General features: G+C 41.0%; 1 protein-coding gene across 1 annotated transcript; it reads left to right on the top strand.

Annotated features, from left to right (window-relative positions):
* The first annotated feature begins 43 nt into the window (after positions 1–43).
* Positions 44–19975, top strand: LOC124267191 (presenilin-2-like). Its single transcript, XM_046702105.1, has 10 exons — positions 44–504; positions 4881–5113; positions 6193–6334; positions 7067–7134; positions 8111–8331; positions 8916–9014; positions 9589–9693; positions 9994–10248; positions 11513–11625; positions 18803–19975. Exons 1-10 carry the CDS (start codon positions 322–324, stop codon positions 18956–18958), a joined length of 1575 nt encoding a protein of 524 aa, XP_046558061.1. The 5' UTR covers positions 44–321; the 3' UTR covers positions 18959–19975.
* The last annotated feature ends 627 nt before the right edge of the window (positions 19976–20602 follow it).

Here is a 20602-nt window from a genome sequence, read left to right as displayed (position 1 = left end):
ATAAGACTGGGCAGCCATTCCTATCACGTGGGTTGATGTCATTTCCTTTCGAGTTTACTTCCGGGAACCACTACCCAAAAGTAAAACAAATAAGTCAATATCTAAACGTTGATTTAAGTATCTGTCTAAGTTTTTATACATTTTATTTATAATTTCTGTCTTGTTAAATCATTGATTTCCAGTCTTCGCTGTTTGGATGTTGTATGTGATTCAGCATTTACTCTGTGTCTTGTGACTCACTCGGCTAGAAAACCGATCGGGGTTGACAAATACACAAGGGGCAATTATCGAACTGTTGTGGGATACAATGACACAATCTGTATGAGCGGAGTATTTGCAACCCCGCCAAGCGACGGAGAGCCAACCGAGCGGACTGGTCTTGTGTCCGGCAGCCGTAACAGCAGAAACATGGAAAACGTCAGCTTCAGCCATGCGACTCCGTCGTACCAGAGAGACTCCCCTGCCGTACTGGACACAACACAGACCGACGAAAGAGGTTTCAGTGTAAGTGGGTCTATTGTTATACAATTTAAGTTCCAAATAAACTTTTAAACCAAGGAGACAATAAATTAATACTGTGAAAATCAATAGATCTATTTCGGATTTTGTTTCAACATTAATTTTCCTGAAGTAGTTTTACTAATTTTAGGTCCATGTGAATGATTTTATGAATCTTACAAAACTTGAACAAAATATACACTGAATCATAAAACCTGCTCCAACTCAACTTATCCTAAAGATCCAAAAGATGTGCATAGAGATTCTTTTTCCGACACAAATATAAGTTTCCTTGAATTATATCTAGTTTTGATAATTCTACCACATTAAATACTGGAGCACCTTTAGAATACAGCACCACAACTTCTTGTGCGGACGATCTCTGTCATAGGTCACATGTCACTAAGAAAAACAACTAGTTTTGTGAGAATCCGGACGTGAACCCACAACCTATGGATTTTTTCCTGACAGTTAACTGACTGAGCAATGGCCACATTGTTACACAAGATGCAAATTTGTTTTGTCATTCCTGAGACGTTACGGAAACAAACATAAAGAGTTGAATAGGTCATGGACAATATACAAAGGTTACGGATATTCTTGGTGTCATGTGCTTTTAATCTATGGACAATTGACGAATGGTCATGATGCCATTTGGCACACTCATCCCATTCCGTAATTTACAAGATACTTAGTGGTGTGGAATGAGCCAATATGGTGCGAACTGAAAATGGCTGTTGATGTCAGGCGTCAGACGTCAAATTCATTTAGTCCTAAAAATTACGTTGAAAATTACGTTTTAAAATAAAAGTGCTTTCATAAACTGGCACTTGCTAAAAAAATGTGCTGCCGCTGTCTATGTTTGGCATGCAAACTTTTTACAGCGCTTGTCTTACTCAATGAAAATGCGTATAGAGACAACAGAACATTGAGTGGTGCTGAAGCACACTTGATAACCCAGCAACAGTTTGACATCACAGCGCATTGTTTTTGGAAACTAAATTTCTCAAATTACATCATAAGGTATTGTGATGTAATTTGTAAAGTTTATGGTGCTGTATTGTATTTGTGAAGGTAGGCCCAAAATTGGACTAGTGCACTCAAAAGTTAGAAAAGACCAGACAACTGGCAAATAGGGCTGCAACGATTTGATTCGATTCATCGAAAATCTAATCTGAAACATTAGTTTCGATTTTTGATAACCATTATCACTATTTCAATTTGATATTTGAATACCTATTTAAATTATTTCCACACAGCAAGAACGTAATTTTTACTCCAACTCGAGCAGTTTCGAGCACTGAAATAAGGCGAAACATGTTTGGTTGACGCCAGGCCAATTATCCAATAAGAATTGTTGTAAGTAGACATTGTCAAGTTGACGTTGGATTTCACACTAAAAAAGCCGACTCTGAGAGTTAAATGAAATCTGATGTTTTTACTTGTATAAAGAATCGAATTGAAAATGATTGAATTGAGGGTCCAGTATCAAAAATCGAATCGAATCGAGGTCTAGAAGAATCAATGCAGCCCTACTGTTATCATGGTAATACATTGTGGACTGAAAATGTCAGAATACAACAGCAGGATTTCCCAAAAGGATTTGGTGTGGGATGTGGTCGATAAGAACAATATCATCTTGTCAGTGAATATAGAATATACAGTACAACCAGAAATTATAGAGAATTTAAAGACTGTAATTTTTTAATTTTTTTCGCTCATTACTCCTGTATTAAATGTGAATATTAGCAGAACATAACTGCAGATTCAAAGACAGGTGAACAGTTAGTATTTTGTCAAGTCACAGGGCTCCAGATAACTTTTGGGGGTGCGAGTGTACTTACACATCATATTACAAGTGGAGGTGTACTGAGAATTTTGAAGGAGTACTGACATGTTTTTGTGTGAGCGAGTTGGTGATGTGGTTTGTCTGGACGATTCATCGATCACTATTTCCAACCATGTATTTGTAGATGAAGATGCGTGAGAAATAACTGAGCGACCGTGTGATGCGCGAAATGTCAGGTCCGACTGGATATAAATAGGAACAGTGTAGTTTTTAGCCAATCGAAAAATAGTGACGCATATCGCTGCATGGCAACGCAAGGGATTCCTACTGTCGGGGTTTCCTTATGTGTAAAATCGTGTTTCGTAAAAGAAACTTGACAAGTATTTATCCGAAATAGATTTCCATTTGCACGATACACACGGAAATTAAATGTTAGACGTACAAAGGTATTTATGTGCGTACACGATACGCTTGAAATCTTATATTATGTCGTACTTATTGGATTTTGAGGCGTATATTATGCCTGTACGCCCCTTATCTGTAGCCCTGAAGTCACCATGGGCAGCAATGCAGGCTTCAATGCGGCGGCGGGCATACTACTGATCAAAGAAGTTAGAAAGTCGTGGTCCATGCTGTCCCAATATCGGACCACCTCTTCTCTCATTTCAGCAATATTTGTCATATTTTTCTTATTGACAATTTCCTTCATAAGTCCCCAAACATTTTCTATTGGATTTAGGTCAGGGTTTCCATAGAACACGTGAGCAGATGGAAGTAAATGTCCCTCGAGAATATCTGTGTACCGCTCACTGTTCATATTCCCTTCAAAATACACAGAGGGGCGTTGCCCCTAACATGGATATGCCACCCCACACGTTAAATTTCGTACTGTACTTTAGGCGCTGATACAAAGGTTTTTCAGTTTGTTTGGTCAAGAATTTCAGTGTATTAGGAAACAGCCACACAGAACTTTCATCTGAGAAAATCACATTGTGCCAGTTAAAATTTCCATGCTGTAAGCACCAGTTCAACCTTCGCGCTCCTTTTGTTCAGGTTTCATGATCGGTGATGGAATTCCTCGACTTTTCTGCCAACCCATTGCATGCAGCTCAGTTCTAATTGTCTCCTTACAGACAGACACAGTTCCTCTATCAATCATATCCAGCCTTAAGTTTTCTAAACTCCTTCGTTTGATTTTAGAAACAAGAATACCAAGCCGCCTCCTGTCACCGACAGTCAATTTTCTTGGCCTACCTGCGCCTCCCTGGTGCTCAATGCCATATCCATTTGCAATATTTTTCAAAACACGATAAACAGTGGACAAAGGGATGCCTGTTCTACTTGAAATCACTTTAGCTGATCTGATGTCCTTGTTATAATACTCTAAAATCAACTTCCACTTCTCTAAATCATCCGTACTGAGGATCACTGAAAATACTGTCTGCTAGCAAGTAAACAAATGGGGATAACTCTTCACAAACTAATGAAAAAGGATTAACAGAGTTGTTTCTCTTGAATGAAACCAAGCACTTGATAGCTGGTCAAGGTTGTTTATACTAGAAATCCAATCAAACATATTCCTAAAATTCTCAATAATTTCTGGTCATACTATATGTCTGTCATGGGTCACATGTGACAAACAGCCAGAATTGTGAGAATCTGTATGACGCAAACATATAGCAGACTGACAGAGATACATCCACGCAATTTATTAGTCATGCCTCAGAGTTTGGATAATGAATGGAAAGGGTCGAACAGGTCACAGACAATTACTATTAAATGTTATGTGTAAACCTGTGGTTGCATGATTTTAATCTAAAGCCTTTTTGTGAATGATAAACCATTAATACCCAACAGAAGCTTCAGCTCCCATCCTTTAACATACTACCCTCTTTGACCTCATCATTTGCTTTCTCGTCCTTTTCATTGCAAAACTTGTTCTTAAAGAACTAACTGACAATACTTCTTATGTAACACTGGCTAAACAAGATTGATAATTGGTAATATCATGGGTGGGAAAAGTTATTAATTGTTAGCAATCCATGCCAAAAATGTGTCACCACTCACAAGTGACTTAACATACGTTGATTTCTCTCTGATATTTTCAATAATTGATTGATATTACGTCAATGGTTTTTGTTCTCTACAAATACAATCTATATTGACAGCCAGCCCTAGTTTGCATTGTTTGTGCTACTTTCATATGAACAATTTATACTTATGTAGGGCCTATTTAAATGCATGTGTCTGATAACATTCATAGATGAAATATACAAGGTACTAACAAAAGTATGATACTTTATGGATAACAACTTCTTTTGTATATTATGATGCATTTATGGCATCATCATAAAATAAAGAAGTTGTCATCCATACAGTATCATACCTTTATATTATTCATCAACTTGTAAAATGCCAATCAAACAGATCATAAAATGTGCTGTTCAGATTTTGTTTTTCACTTTTTCAGTCATTTGTTTTATGAGGTAGCAACAATTTAATAAAAAAAAAATCCAACGTTACCAATGCTTGTATGTCTGTGAAAAAATATAGAAGCATTATTCCTTACCATGCGTATATTGTATCATTTCAGAGTGTTCGCAGAGAAACAAGGCGTGACCAAGATAATAGCACAAACCCATCAGCTCAGTCGCGTCAGAATGGCAGCAGCAACCAGGGAAGTGCCGGATCAGATGAGGAAGACGAAACGCTGCTGTACGGAGCCAAGCATGTCATCATGCTGTTTGTGCCTGTCACACTCTGTATGGCTGTTGTCGTAGCAACCATTAGTTCTGTCACATTTTACACAGAACAAACAACTTACTTGTAAGTTTCAAAGATGAATTTTTCTTATTTTATTGCACATATTTTGGAAATAATTGATGCAGTAGAAGTATAAAATCTGTGTTCATACCTAATACTGACAATATATGGAAAATGTTTATGTGTGCTGCAGGGACATGGGGAAGAAAGAGAGCTGATTTCATATCCAAACATCATGGAGATTTCGCTGTGATGTTATTTGTTTATAGTTCTTGTTACTGAATTCCTGTTATGATCATAATGAAGGGATGTTGTAAAAATATGAAAGGAATTGAGCATTTAGGATTGTCAGTATTATTTCCCACAAGACATATAGAAAGAAGGTTTTGTATTTATTCAAACCATATGCTTACCATATGCGCGGTGGGCGAGCTGTCTAAGACGCCAGGCTAGTAATCCAGCGAGCTTGGAGGTGCCGGGATCGAGCCCACCTGTGACCGGGTGTAAAAACCTTGGAGTCAACTTTGTGTGCAGACTCTTTCAGTGTTGTCACAACCCCTAGTGTACAGTACACAACCCTGTGCACTTAAAAGAACCCACAAATCCGTTGGTAGATGACCAGATTGTGGCCACATGAATACGTGCAAACACCTAGCAGCGTGCAGTAAAGTTGGACAAAGTACTGTGACTATGTCTCCCAGTCCACCCAGCTGTGAATGGGTATCTCGTAAGAATGGGAAAGCCACATTAACTTGGTGCTCCTAGTAGGCAGCAAGAGTTGTATGCTCCCCAGGGAGTTGAGATTGAAAATACGATGTGCCGTTGTGATGGACATCCAATGATCGAGGAAAAACAAAGCGCCTTTGAGCAGTTGTACTGGATATCGGCGCTATACAAATGTTTGTATGTATATATTGCATACTATCAACATAATCTTCATTATGTTAATTCTTTTTTAAATATGTTATAGATTGTAAGTTAAATTCACTCATGACTCTCAGTTGTGCTCATGACCCTTACAATGTTGAAACATTCAGCATTGAGTCATGATGACACACAGGTTTTGGATGAAAATCACATATATTTAGACAAGTTATGTATTTAGACAAGTCATACATGGATATCAACCATCATCTCTCCAGAATCTACACACCTTTCCACGACAAGACCGATGACACAGGAACTAAACTGTGGCAGTCTTTTGCCAATGCCTTCATCTTGTTGGGTGTGATTGTAGCTCTCACTGTGGTGCTGCTTCTCTTGTACAAGTACAGATGCTACAAGGTGAGCTCTTCATCTGTCTACAATGTACTGGGGGATTCTTCACAGGTCAGGATAAGAATGTGATACCAGTCACAATTGGGATATTGAAATTAATACCCAGAAAGTTTAACTCAAATTAGATTGGTATTTATGTGAGGTAGTTAATAATATGTTCTAGGCAGGAGTTATTGGGGGGTTGAATTATAAGTCAGCCTGACCTGTTTCTATAAATGGGAGGGGCCTATGTCAATAGATTTTAAATAAGACGTGCAAGATGTAACTTTCACTAGCACTGCTGATGTGTGTGTATGTTTTAGTGAAATGTTTAGATATCTATTTTACCAGTGTTTAGATGTCTATTTTACCAGTGTTTAGATGTCTAGATGTCTATTTTACCAGTGTTTAGATGTCTATTTTACCAGTGTTTAGATGTCTATTTTACTATTTAGACGTCTATTTTACCAGTGTTTAGATGTCTATTTTACAAGTGTTTAGATGTCTATTTTTTCCCACAAGACAGTGTATTAGCTTACCAGAGATTAGACGTCTATTTTACCAGTATTTAGATGTCTATTTTACAAGTGTTTAGATGTCTATTTTACAAGTGTTTAGATGTCTATTTTACCAGTGTTTAGATGTCTATTTTACCAGTGTTTAGATGTCTATTTCACCAGTGTTTAGATATTGCTCCTTGCATATTTCCTTGAATTCCTGTCTTGAGTATAGCCTTATATCACAAATTGTATTATTCAGGTGATCCACGGCTGGCTGATTGTGTCCTCACTCATGCTCCTGTTCCTCTTCTCATACATTTACCTGGGGTGAGTGAAAGACACTTACTGTGTAGCAGTGCTGTATGGGAGTTACTGTCAATAACAGGCTCCACCAGCTGTATGTGAAGTCAAACCCAAGTCTTCACTGTAATGATTGAATGACTAAATTAATATTTACTGAGAATTCAGTCTTTGCAGTGATCAGGAGGGGTGTGTGGTTAAAGTGTTGGCTCGTCGCTCGGAAGACTCGGGTTCGATTCCCCACATGGGTACAATGTGTGAAGCCCATTTCTGATGTCCCCCACCGTGATCTTGCTGGAATATTGCTAAAAGCGGCATAAAACCATACCCACTCACTTGCAGTGATCAGTCTCTTTTCTAGTTATTTTGAAAGCAGTTACCATGGTCACAATGTCTTTTGCTCCACCGTATCTTTGAACCTTTCATTATGTTTGGAATTAGTTGAAATGGAGGGAAAGCACAACCAATTTCCATCTAAGGTCACTGACAATATTATGCACCAAGGTGAAAAGTTGTCCACAAGTGGTGAAATGTAAACTAGCAAGAGATTAATCCCGAGCTAAGCAAAAGTACCACTAACCTTGAAGTTTCCTGAGTTTCAAATCAGTGGCATGACATTCAAATGATCTTTTCCTACTTGAAAGAGGTTTCTGATGGCTATGCTCACATTGGTAAGTGTGTAAATGCATTAATGGGATGTATGAGGCGCTGGTAATTATTTTCATCTTAAAGTTGAGATAAGCAGACTTGAGGATGTTAAATGGACAATTTCACCAAGTTGTTAGTAGCAAAGACCAATTGATATGTTCCTGAGATGGCTACATTTGTAATAAATGAGTTTTAACAAAACATTTTGACTGATATCTTGTAAATCAGATTGAATGATGTATGTACCTGTATCTGAGTTATGTGTGTGACTAAGTAATATGAGTTTTGTACAGTCACTACACACAGAGTACTTCAAATTACATATATAACGTCATCCTCATTCTCATTGTTTCAGTGAGGTGCTGCGAGCCTACAATGTCCCGTTCGATTATATCACGGTGGTCGTCTTGATGTGGAACTTTGGAGTTGTAGGGATGATCAGCATTCACTGGAAGGGTCCGCTGTTGCTGCAACAGGCCTACCTCATCGTCATCAACGCCCTCATGGCACTCATCTTCATCAAATACCTCCCAGACTGGACCACCTGGGTTGTACTCGGTGTCATGGTTGTCTGGGGTCAGTCAGCCAGCCTTTTAGTTCTCTAGCAAACACCACTGTAAGGATCTTAGGTCAGAATAGGTCCCAAGTCATATCAGGTCCCCAATACCGTAGTTATTGAGTAGGGTGGGGGTCTGTCAGCCATTACATCAGCAAACTCGTCTTAAGCTGTCATCTGGATTCCTGCAACTGATTTTATTCTATGCATCTTTGCATCTGACATTCGTAATATTAATTGATTGGAAATATTTTAGCAAGGCACAAGGGCCTGTGTTCCTGCCTGTCTCTCTGATCTTCTAATGCCTCATAGTTCTGTATGTTCCAAAATCTCTTGACACTACACGCTCATGTGTTATGGGCAGATCTTTCACCTACTGTACATCAGTTAGGAGGAATCCTCTCATCTTGAAAATCACATGACCCAGCAGCCTTAATCTTCCACAGTTGGAACTACACTGCCTTAAGTGTCAGTTTCTGTTTTCGTAGTATCTTTGTCTGATGCAGCTTTATGTTTTATTGTTGCTATTATCAATATTCTCTTGTTATAAGATGGAATTTGATTTAATGAACCACCAGGTTTATGTGTGTACTGTTTTGCTCAGATCTGGTAGCTGTGTTGTGTCCCAAGGGCCCGCTGCGTGTGTTGGTGGAGACAGCCCAGGAGAGGAACGAGCCTATATTCCCTGCCCTAATCTACTCCTGTAAGTTGTTCACTTCTATGCCTTGTCACATGGTATTAACACATTGAATAACAACTGAAAATGTGTCAGTGACAACCTATAGTTGTGATATTATATGATAAAACTCAACTCTGTCCAGATTGAGTGAGTGAGTGAGTGAGTGGGTGGGTTTAGTTTTATGCCACTTTTAGCAATATTCCAGCAATAACTCTGAGGGGACACCACAAATTGGTTGCACACATTGTACCAGTGTGGGGAATGGAACCCAGATAAGTGATTCCTGATACTTGATAAGTAACTGCAAGGCTACCCCACCTGTCACAGATTGAATCGATGTATATAGTACACATTACATGTGGAGAATACTCATCTATCTGAATGCCGCCTGGAATATTGCTGAGTGTGGCGTGAAACTAAACTCACTTACTCACTCCACTGAGTTGGTGTAATCTGGTATTCTGTAACCATGGTTATCAAGGTTAAAATGTACAAAGAGAAATGCACTGTTTTTACCTGTAGTTCAGAACAGATCAGTGTGTTAAACCTTCTCATCTGAAACACAACCTCAATGTATGTTCTTCCTTTTCACCTACAGCGACAATGATGTGGCAGGTGGTTACAGCTGCTGACGGAGACGATGGGGATAAACAACAGAAAAAGAAGAAAAGGAAACGAGGCAGCCCCAGCTCAGATGATACAGGTGAGGAAAGTTGCTGTAATATAGTGCCGCAAACATTTGGGGTCACATTCTGGCACATGCATGTGCTCTTGAAAGATAATACATTTGTTATAAGAATCATGAATAATGTTGATAGCTGTAGATGCCCTGTTAGGCCTGTGACCCACATAGTATATTCATAAAACGTACATTTATAGGCGGAGGGTCACCCAAACATATGACCAGCATTCGGGGAAGGTACAAGTTTCTGTCCTTCAGCGCATCAAGAACCTCTTTGAACCTTTTGAACATGATTAATGTTGTTGAATTGCTTCCTTACAGAGAGAACCACAATTTCTACAGACACAGGTGCTACAAATGAAATCCCATCAGATTCTGAAGAGGGTGGATTCCGGGAGCATATATACACACCTCGACGACAGCTATCCTCCAGTGGAGAGACAGAGCGTGCTCGGTCAGCTGTGGTCAACTTTGGTGAGGTCCGATCGGAAGGTCGCAACGGACCTGTTGATGACAGAGCAATGACTGGGAGTGCACGGCAACAGCAGCAACAAGCAGCTCAAGAAGAAGAAGAAAGTAGGTTGATCTTCAGGAAAAATTGTTCTTATGTTGGGAATGTGGAAGTAAATAGCGCCCCCTATCCACGCCGTCAGCGCTGTTGCCCTGGTGGCCCTAGTACTAAGATATGAGTATAAAACCACCCCACTTCCCAACTTAGTCTTACCTCTGCTTAAGTGATTGTCTTCCCATTCTTGCAGATTGAGTAAATATTACGAAATATCAATCTCCTAGTGGCATCTGAACGACAAATGTTATAAATCCCAGTTCTTGTCATGGTGATTACACATGTTGGAGTGAGTGAGTTTAGTTTTACGCCCCTTTTAGCAATATTCCAGCAATATACTGGCGGGCACACCAGAAATGGGCTTCACACATTGTACCCATGTGGAGAATCGAACCTGAGGCTTTGGTGTGACGCTTTAACCACTAGGCTACCCCAACGCCCCTAAACATGTTGGAGATAATCAGACATTGAAATGTAAACTTCAATGAACGAAAGCATATGATAGCTATTGAGTGAATGCTGTTTGTGATCATCATCGACATTATACAATTATTGACTTCTAGTCGATCGCCTAGTCGACATTATACAATTATTGACAGTTGATCGTCTAGTCAACATTATACAATTATTGACTTCTAGTCGATCGTCTAGTTGACATTATACAATTATTGACTTCTAGTCGATCGTCTCGTCGACATTATACAATTATTGACTTCTAGTTGATCGTCTAGTCGACATTATACAATTATTGACTTCTCGTCGCCTCAGTGAATATCCCATGTCCAAGGTCGATAAATCAGTTTTATTATATGATAAAAGTACTGAGTACCTGTTCTTCTTTGACTTATGAGAGACTCATAGGAGAGCTGGAATAGGCTTACAGCTCTTCCGATACAGTCATGATTCTTCGTTGTGTCGTGTCATCTGCCATTTTGATACATATGCTTCCTTATCTAGCGTGACACACGCAGTGCGGAGTTCACAGCTGGAATATCCCAAATCTATTTTTAGCCACTGGAGGTGCTTGGATTGTTATATCAACCTCTCGCGATGTGCCTAGTTTGTATATCAATCTCTCACGGAGTGGCGAGGTTGACATCGCTTGGCGTCAAAGCTGTCATGTGACCAAGTGGGCCAATCAGAAGGGCGGAAATCTACCCGTCATATAATGACATTGATTTCTGGTAATATAAATGGTAATATGATTAGTAATGTTATGTTTGGTGTAAATAGTCATGGTAGAGTGAATAATGGTGCCTTCTGTTCTGTGTTTAGGGGGCGTGAAACTCGGACTGGGAGACTTCATCTTCTATGGTGTCCTGGTTGGGAAAGCTTCCTCCTATGGAGACTGGAACACTACACTTGCCTGCTTTGTAGCAATACTCATTGTAAGTTGCGCACAGAACTACCACAATTCTTCACAAATAAGGGTTTTACAAAATTAAACAGTTCATTTAGAAATTTATTCCAAATTTCAAAAGCAATACATGTGTCAAACATGTGTGAAATCTCCCAATAATCATTTCATTTGTCCCCAGCAGTTATATCCATGTTGTATGGAGTGATGTAATTGACTTGGGTGCCGTTGTACAAAACAACCTTAGCGCTAAGACTACCTTAAGCCTATGTTAAGGTATGGGTGTTATGGTCACTTTACTGCTAAGATCGCTTTTTACAAAGCAACCTTTACTAAGGTTAACCTTAACTCCGATTCTTCAACATTGCACTAAGGTTACCTTAGTGACTTATTGTTTATTGTCGTCGTACATGTTGTACGTTGAAGATGTGGCTTGTTGCTCATGATATCAACCTCGGTTTGTCTAGTCCAGTTTGAATTATTTACAGGCCATTGTTCTACATCAGCCATGTAAAACAACAAACAAGGGTAAAATACTACGTTATGTTTTGTTACTGACTCAGTAAAACATTTGCAGGCCAGCAACATGAAATTTTTCCTTATCCTGACCCATGCTTAATGCTTATCTCCTTCTTCTTGGGAATAATAGTGGAACACTTGAAATCTCTTGAAGTTCCCTTCTAAAAAGCAGGACGTATAATCATCACTCACCCATGAGTAGTCACCCTTGCCCCCTTTGGCGCCCTTTATGGTCACATGACCAGCCATGTTTGTCACTCTCTCCTTCTTCGCCCTTGAGGACAGTTGTGAGAGCACCTGGGTCCCTATACGACACATAATCTTTTCTATTTTGGACCTTTTACATCTAAATGGCAGCTGTATATGGTTTTTGGATTGTATATTAGCAAATGTTTTGATATTATGTCTAATTTATACGTTGTTTGCCATGTTTTTCATCTGGTTTACAATTGATGAAAACTTGTATTCGTTGTAGGTACCAGCTGTCTGTGGCTGACCCGCATATATTATGTCCTGATTGCACTACTACATGTTCTTCCAGCATTCGCTGTAAACATTGTCAAACTACTTTTGAATTTAATAACTACCTTTTTGCTCTTCATAGACGTGCAAAGGACTGGGTAAGAAGGTATTCACAAGTCATGTCTGGTAAATCGAGTGATTATACGGATAATCGTGTGTTAATTACTGATGCCGAGGTTCAAAATTCCAATGAATTGCCGAGCGGTTTATGAGGGCAGGTCGCTGTTCCAGTGATGAACTCCGTCTCGATTAAGTAGAGATCGTCGTCAACAGAGCTGTCCTCATTGCAGACGAAGAAGACGAGATCTTCTTCAGCGCAGAAGAAGAAGTCTACAGCTCCTAAGACTTTGTCAAAGTCTCTTCACAGCTCTACTCAGAAGACAAGATCCTTCACTGCCGATATTGTACCTCCGGAAGAAGCAGATGTGTATGATGATCCCCCCATCATCATACCTGAAGTCACAGTCGTCACCAAGAAGACGAAGCCTGCTTCAACAGCTACATCGGCAACTATATCAGCGCAGACATTGACAGAAGACCTTCTATCAACGCAGACATCGGGTACCAGAGATAGCAGCAGCGTCAACTCTTCACAAGTGCAGCGTACCTTAGAAGAGGCCTCAACGTTCTCAGAAGCATCATCAACCCTGCAGCAGTCTCAACATACGTCGCAGAACTTCAACCCGGGGGCTGTTTATGCAACAGTTTACAGATCAGATGATGTTGATAATGGAATGTCGCTTCACGCAGGAGGAAGCTGCTACGAAGACCACTACGACGAGTACAAGCCTGCGTGAAGATTCAGCAGCCTCTCCAACACACCTGGATGAAGAGGAAAGCCTGTGCAAAGGCCACACACCTGACAATCTTCAACGACTGAAGCTAGAAGTCTGGACAATGCTACCAACGTCAGCTCAGCCTTAGATGTCCCCGAAGGAGCCTCTAATATTCTCCACACAGAAGCAGATTGAAGCATTCTCCAGAACCCTACAGACACCGCAGATATGGATCGTCAGCACCGTCGGACTTAGACTCACATCGGGAACCTGCGCGCAGGCACTCCACATCTCACAGAGGGGAGATTACGTCAATCAGCCTTCGTGAAGGCTTAGAGAGATGTCTCAAGACTCCAGGAGGAATACACGGTCACACCGAGACCGTTCACCTGCACGCAGCTCTACATACAGATCTACATACAGAGATTCACGTCATTATGGATCTTCAGATAGGGAAATGTCCAACTTCACCGTCTGAAGTTAGAAGTCTGGAGAACTCTACTAACGTCAGCTCAGCATAGCAGACCCCTCAGATGACAGTCGCCCTGCGCGAAGGAATATTAGCTATACAAGCTCTCTCGAATGAAGGCCTTCACGAAGATCTTTACTGTCAAAAGTATCAGCAGTTAGAAGCCTGGAGGATTCAACGAACGCCAGCTTAGCGTTAGCAGTCCACGATGGAGCCTCCACGCAGCTTCAGCATCTCAGCAGGAAGGATTCTAACACAGAAGTAGATCCAGTCGTTCTCCAGGATTCTACAAACTGCGCAGATACGGATCTTCCAACTTGGACCTTCATCAACCTGCGCGCAGGCACTCATGGGGAGGATTATAATCAGAGTCAGCATGTCCCACCGTTCAACAATAGCAGATTTCCCCTTCATCATACGGAGCCCTTCATGAAACATCAGGGTTTGAGATTACAAGATCATCAGTGAATCCCGTAATAGATCTTCAAGATGGAAGATAAGAAGATAACGCAACTTGACACTACAAATAGATGTTGGCTGTGTTGGATCAACGCGTGGCTGAAGGAAGAGACGCACACCTGAAGTAATGATGTCAGATAACATCCGATGAAACACTGAAGATAAAGTTTCATCACATGGGCTTACAAGATTTCATGGGGACAGTTAGCAGCATTGTTGCAGTTCCTCAGCGAGACATCGGTTACGGTCAACTTTACAGAACGTCTGTATAAGATGACGACTGCAGTAAAGATTATAAAGTTGAAGAATACAGTCACAACAGACAGGGAACAGTCTGCTTACATTGGTACTACGTGGCGAAGTTTTCGCGTGCTTCCACTCATCCATCAAGACACGTGTTCACTCGTGTAACTCCGGCACAAGCCGAACAGAGAGGTTACGGACAAGGCCGAGTGTTGACGAAGAAATCAACGACTGCACAAGATTCTACGAGGATCATTTACCTGCAACACTGGTGACGTCACAGTCACGTGCCAGGAAGTTGTCTACAGTTGTAAACAACTCTTTCAACGTGGGAAAGGCTCCATTTACAGTCCAGTTAGCAGGGTACAGCGTGGTTTGACTATCTTCACGGGTCATAGAGGACTTCCCCTGTCAGCAAATTTAATATTGGTTATCTGGGGACTTGCAGTGACAAGCGTGAGACGGTTGATCAACTATAAATAGACTTCACATCGATGGCAGTCCCAGTACATCATAGATTTTTGCTGATCTAGAGACGACGTATTATGCATCATCGCTGCACATTGTTCGGATTCTGGTGCAGCATCTTCATTACATATTACCGGAAGATTGATGAGACAAGTTTCAAGCCATGATTCCAGAATTGATCATCTCTCCTTCCATGACGGACATGGCAAGGGCTCCTAGATCCACGTACCTACAACGTAGGACATGATTGCAGTAGATGGCTAGTAATCTCCTAATCGGAGTTGGAACCAAAACAGGATCTTCAATTTCTGGGAATATGGCTCATCACACCACAGAATCACTCGGTCGTCCCAGAGGATCGTTGGGTCAAGATACAACATATGATATCTCAAGCAATGCTCTCTCCGTTGACACTACGTGCTTGGCAAAGCATGCTTGGTCTACTCACCTCAGCTCAAGACAGACTCGCAGAGGAAGATTACTGCTGAGGCCACTACAATATTTGTGAACGCCCATCTTGACAGTTTGGATCCACTGATATTACCGGACAGCCTGAAACCTTAACTCCTATGGTGGACTCAGAAGTCGAATGTTTGCGGAGGAACCTTTTTGTCAGAGCCGGCTTGCAACACTCATCTCTACGTGGATGCATCACTACAAGGATGGGGTGCTCACCTCGACAACGAAGTGGCAGCAGGAAAGTGGTCGAGTCAGGATCAAATTCTGCACATCAACCTGTTGGAGATGAAAGCAGTGATCAATGCTTTACAACACTGTTCCAGCATACTAAGGAACGCAAGGCTCACGTCCACACGGACAACTCCACAGTAGCGTTCTACATCAACAAACAAGGATCAACAAGGTCAACAAGTCTGCTTAAAACTCAGCTTTCTCCTGTTCAGCATCGTCGATGACCTGAACATCTACATGAAGGCATGTCACATTCCAGGAGCAAAGAATGTCATAGCAGACACCCTATCTCGTCCACTACAACCATCCCTGACGGAATGGATGTTACATCCAGAAGTGTTCCGGTTCGTCATACAGACAGTAGGATCTCTGCTGATAGACCTGTTTTTTCAACAAAGTTCAGCAAACAACTACCAACATTCGTCCCACCGATTCCGGATCCTCAGGCATGGGCAACAGATGCTTTAAGCATCTCATGGGAAGGACTAAACGCTTACACGTTTCCACCTCCAGCACTATTACCACAAGTAATACAGAAAATCAAGCAGACGACAACGTTGCAACTGATTTTGGTCGCACCCTATTGGCCAGCGAGGGTATGGTTTCCCATCCTCATACAAGAACTCGGAAGTCCAACCCTGAAACTACCAGAGTGGTCGAACCTGCTCGTCCATCCACACACCAAGCAAGCTCACGGGAATCCAGCATTGTTCCAGCTACACGCGTGGAGCGTATCAAAGCTTGCCTGAAGACTAGAGGGTACTCCGCCAGAGCAGCGAAAGCAGTGACACTAGCTCTACACAGATCAACTCGCAGAGCTTTGAACAGTATGCGACGGCAACGAGACACTTAAAAGGTTCAACACTCTCAGCGTTCCAACACTGATGCTCTCAGCACAGTTATCACCATGAAGACGGGTGTCCAGCTGACCAAAGTACCAGAGATACTGGCACTACTACGCTCATTCAAGTTGGAAGACCAACAAAAGAAAATTCAAGGCTCCTGCCTAGGATCTCAACGTAGTTCTACAACATCTCACCAGTGATGCCTACGAACCTCTAGAACGGACATCCTTTGAACTACTGACACAGAAAACGCTGTTCCTGATCGCCCTAGCAACAGCAGCACGGATGTCAGAAATACATGCTCTGGACTTTGAGCGAACACGCGATTTGAATCAAGACATCGTGACATCGAAGACTGATGGGACTTTACATCTGCCAACTGCTCGGCCATCTAAGCCTGACAGACAGTTCCACATCCCAGCACTCTCTACAGTCCTTGGGCCACAGGATACACAGGATCTATCCTTATGCCCTGTCAGAGCACTAAAAGTCTACCTACAAAGGACAAAAACAAGGAGACGAAAATTCAAGCGCCTATTCATCCCCTTATCTACTGAGATGCCCATGGAAGTCTCACGGACAACGATATCGATATGGATGAGAGCCGTTATACTAAGGGCCTACAAAGCAGCAGGACTTGAGCCTCCACGAGCCTCCAATCCCCACGAATTCAGAGCCCTGGCGTCTACACTTGCTCTGCATGGAAACTGCCCGATTACAACAATAATGGAGGGCTGCTTTTGGAAATCGGACATGGTGTTTGCCAACCACTACCTCAGAGACATTGCCACTGAAGACGTCTCAGGCATTCACCAGTTTGGGCCACTTGTTGTAGCACAACAACTAACGGTTCCACAAAGGCGATGAGAAAAATCTCACCCATTTATCATGTGACTTGTGAAAACCAACGCTCTGGAGAGCAAATGGTTAAAGTCCATGCACACGTCTAGGACAGACTAGCATGAGTGATAGACCCTGTACTTGTATAGGACTTACTCGTACATGAAGAAGGGTCGCATCTCCACTTGATGTGCGCATCAAGAGATGGAGTTGCAATAGATAACTAATGGAACATTAGTATATCTAAAAATCCACACGAAAATGTCAGGAGAAGTTTCGGAAGAAATCTGACAAGTTGTGGTTACCCCCAGACTCATCAGAGGAAGTTGAAAGAACAGAATCATCAGCAGTGCCGTCATAAGTTCCCATGGGGAGTAATACAGGATGTAAATCAACAGCCAGAGAATCCAGAAGTGGCCTGACCCACCACCGATTCCGACGGATTCTGCAAGCATTTAGCATGAGGCAGGATAAGGAAAAATATGTAATTTTCTGACTAAAATTGATATTTTATACTTGTCCTGACTCATGAGGTCAGCCTTCCCAACCTCCCCTCTTATGGCACTTTGGATTTCCCTGTAAATCCTGGTGTCGGGCATACATATGGAGAGAGTGACAAACATGGCTGGTCATGTGACCAAAAGGGCGCCAAAGGAGGCAAGGGAGACTACTCGTGGGTGAGTGATGATTATACGTCCGCTTTTAGAAGGGAACTTAAAGGGATTTCAAATGTTCCACTATCATTCGCAAGAAGAAGGAGACAAGCATTTAGCATAAGTATAAAATATCAATTTTAGTCAGAAAATTACATTTTGATACGTAATCAGTGATAATAGCTGATTATTTCTCCTATACTTCAACATAGTCTTATGACAGTCAGTACACTATGGTTGCTCTGCAGTGTGTAATAATTGGTGAACATTTCTATCAAACATTGAGTAAATGGAAAAAGTTAGGGATTAGGATACTTTGGGAATATTTTTTGGTACTGAAGCAGTTTGTAAAATATAGCCCGTTTCACCGTCCTTGATGGTCTATGTTTGTGAAGGATGGTGTATGAAATAGGTAAGGTCGGCCTTTGGTCATGGGAAATATTGGAAAAAACCCAAAACAATTTACTTGGTTTGTGTTTGTTGATTTTTAATTGTTTAAGGTTTTGGGACTGGCTGTGTTTGTTCAGGACTTACCATTTTTGGATAGTCAGTCCTCAGACAGGCCACATTTCAAAACTATTTTATACACTGACTGAAGACTGAGCACACAATTTCATTAAGACGTCCCCAGAATTATTAAAGATGGGTATGTTTTGTTCAGTATATGTATATGTTCATGGCAAATATGATACCAAGCTAATTATTGCTGTTTGTTTCTTCCTAGGGCTTGTGTTTCACGCTGTTGCTGTTGGCTATATTTCGCAAGGCTCTTCCTGCTCTGCCGATTTCCATCACATTTGGACTTGTGTTCAACTTTGCCACACGGGCACTCGTCAAGCCATTTATGGACAAACTGGCCAGTGAACAAGTGTATATATAGCACTGTTTGAAGGACAGTCTCCAGGCAGGACTGTACATACCATTGTTTAAACCATATGGTCTCCACACTTTGTGTATATAACTGCTTCATCACTGTCATCTTGAAGCAGTGTTCTGGCGGTGTCTCCGGGAATATGTTGGTTGGGATTAATGTAAACTATGAAATATTAGTCTCAAGCTTTGTCTGCATGAGTAGGACTGTTCATGACAAGATTTTATTTGTTTTTAGCAAAAAAAATCCTCCAAAAAGTGACCGTCACTCACTTTTCACTCAGACATAAAAGAAAAATGTTTCCCCCTAAAATTTTATATTAGCTACCTGAAAACTGATTGTTTCACTTCTAAGCCTTAAGATATTTCTGACATTTCAAATCAAATATATCACATGATGATCCTTTCTTCTCATCTTAGCTGAATGTTTCAACAGACAACAGACACAATCCAGTAGTACACTACTTTCATGAATATGATGTAAGAAGGTCGTAAACGCTATTGAAACATTTGAGTTAGGTTCAAGGAAACAAGTACCCTGTTTTGGAGATTTTTTAATATATATATGTACTTTCTTACACAGCACAGTTTCTGAATGGAGAGTTGAAAATAACTTCTCCATGTTCACAGTTCCACTTTTCTCATTGGAAAATTGTGAAGTGATCATGTAAAGGAATATTATTTTATGTAATCTGTGAATGGTTCAGCTGTGAAATAAATCAACAGGACTCTGGCTGTTTAGGCAATTTAGGAAGTTGATGTGAAGCGAAATATAATTTTTCTCTCTCAGCTGTTACCATCTCTCTCTGAATTTAGCAACAGTTTTTGTCATGAACACACGGCTGACAATGCATTAAGTTGTTGAGAGAGTGAGTTGAGAGAATATTGCCACTTTCAGTTGCAGTTATATTTCAGCGGATCCCCTGTCGTGGGGATGGGTGGGAAGTGATGCCACAGCGCTCTGCTCTACATAAATATATACATCACACAGCAGAAACTCGGCTTATAATTTCAGCCAGTGATCCCAGGGAATAAATACACAATGCTGCCCCCACAAAGAATTCATAACTGCTCTATCATTGTGTGGAAAGATATTTTTGTCTGTGGGCAGTATTGGTCAAGGATGCTGGTGTTGCTGTGTGTGAGGTGTTCTTGTGTCCAGTCATCCTGTCTTATATCAGTGTTGTAACTATTTACTAACCATTGGAAATCCTCTCAATATTTTCTGATGTGAATGTAAATTGATATGTGTTGGATTTATCATGCATTGGAGAAAGCAGCTAGCGTGTACATATTGACTTTTTATTTCCCTGTAAATGCAAAAAAACATTTCATTGATTGATCACGAGGGACACAGCTTCGGTAGATGTTTGAAGGAGACATCAGTGTGTATGATCACTTTGGGAAAAGCAAGCAACAATTTGACAAGGCGATATTGAGATCATTGTTGATATTGGTTAAGAATGAGCCTGGATGCTGTAGTTTATTTCCACAACTATCTCAGGTGTACGAGCTTGATATATTCAGTTGTATATGATAATTCTCATAGCTCACTGATGAAAAGAGCTCTTGAGTGATTTAGTTAGACAACAATGTTGAACATGTAGAAATCTCCACTATACCCTGGATGCATCTATGGCTCAGCCCCATGATT

The sequence above is a fragment of the Haliotis rubra genome, unplaced genomic scaffold (assembly GCF_003918875.1).
Source record: "Haliotis rubra isolate DU_JTF1 unplaced genomic scaffold, ASM391887v1 Scf13, whole genome shotgun sequence".
NCBI classification, from domain to species: Eukaryota; Metazoa; Mollusca; class Gastropoda; order Lepetellida; family Haliotidae; genus Haliotis; species Haliotis rubra.
This window is presented reverse-complemented; position numbering and strand designations above follow the sequence as displayed.

Bases quoted from the DNA above. Each gene is read 5' to 3' on its own strand.
- LOC124267191 (XM_046702105.1), top strand. From the start codon at position 322: ATGAGCGGAGTATTTGCAACCCCGCCAAGCGACGGAGAGCCAACCGAG. The intron at 8,332-8,915 runs GTCAGTCAGCCA...TGTTTTGCTCAG, and splicing joins CGGTGTCATGGTTGTCTGGG to ATCTGGTAGCTGTGTTGTGT. The intron at 10,249-11,512 runs GTAGGTTGATCT...TTCTGTGTTTAG, and splicing joins AGCTCAAGAAGAAGAAGAAA to GGGGCGTGAAACTCGGACTG.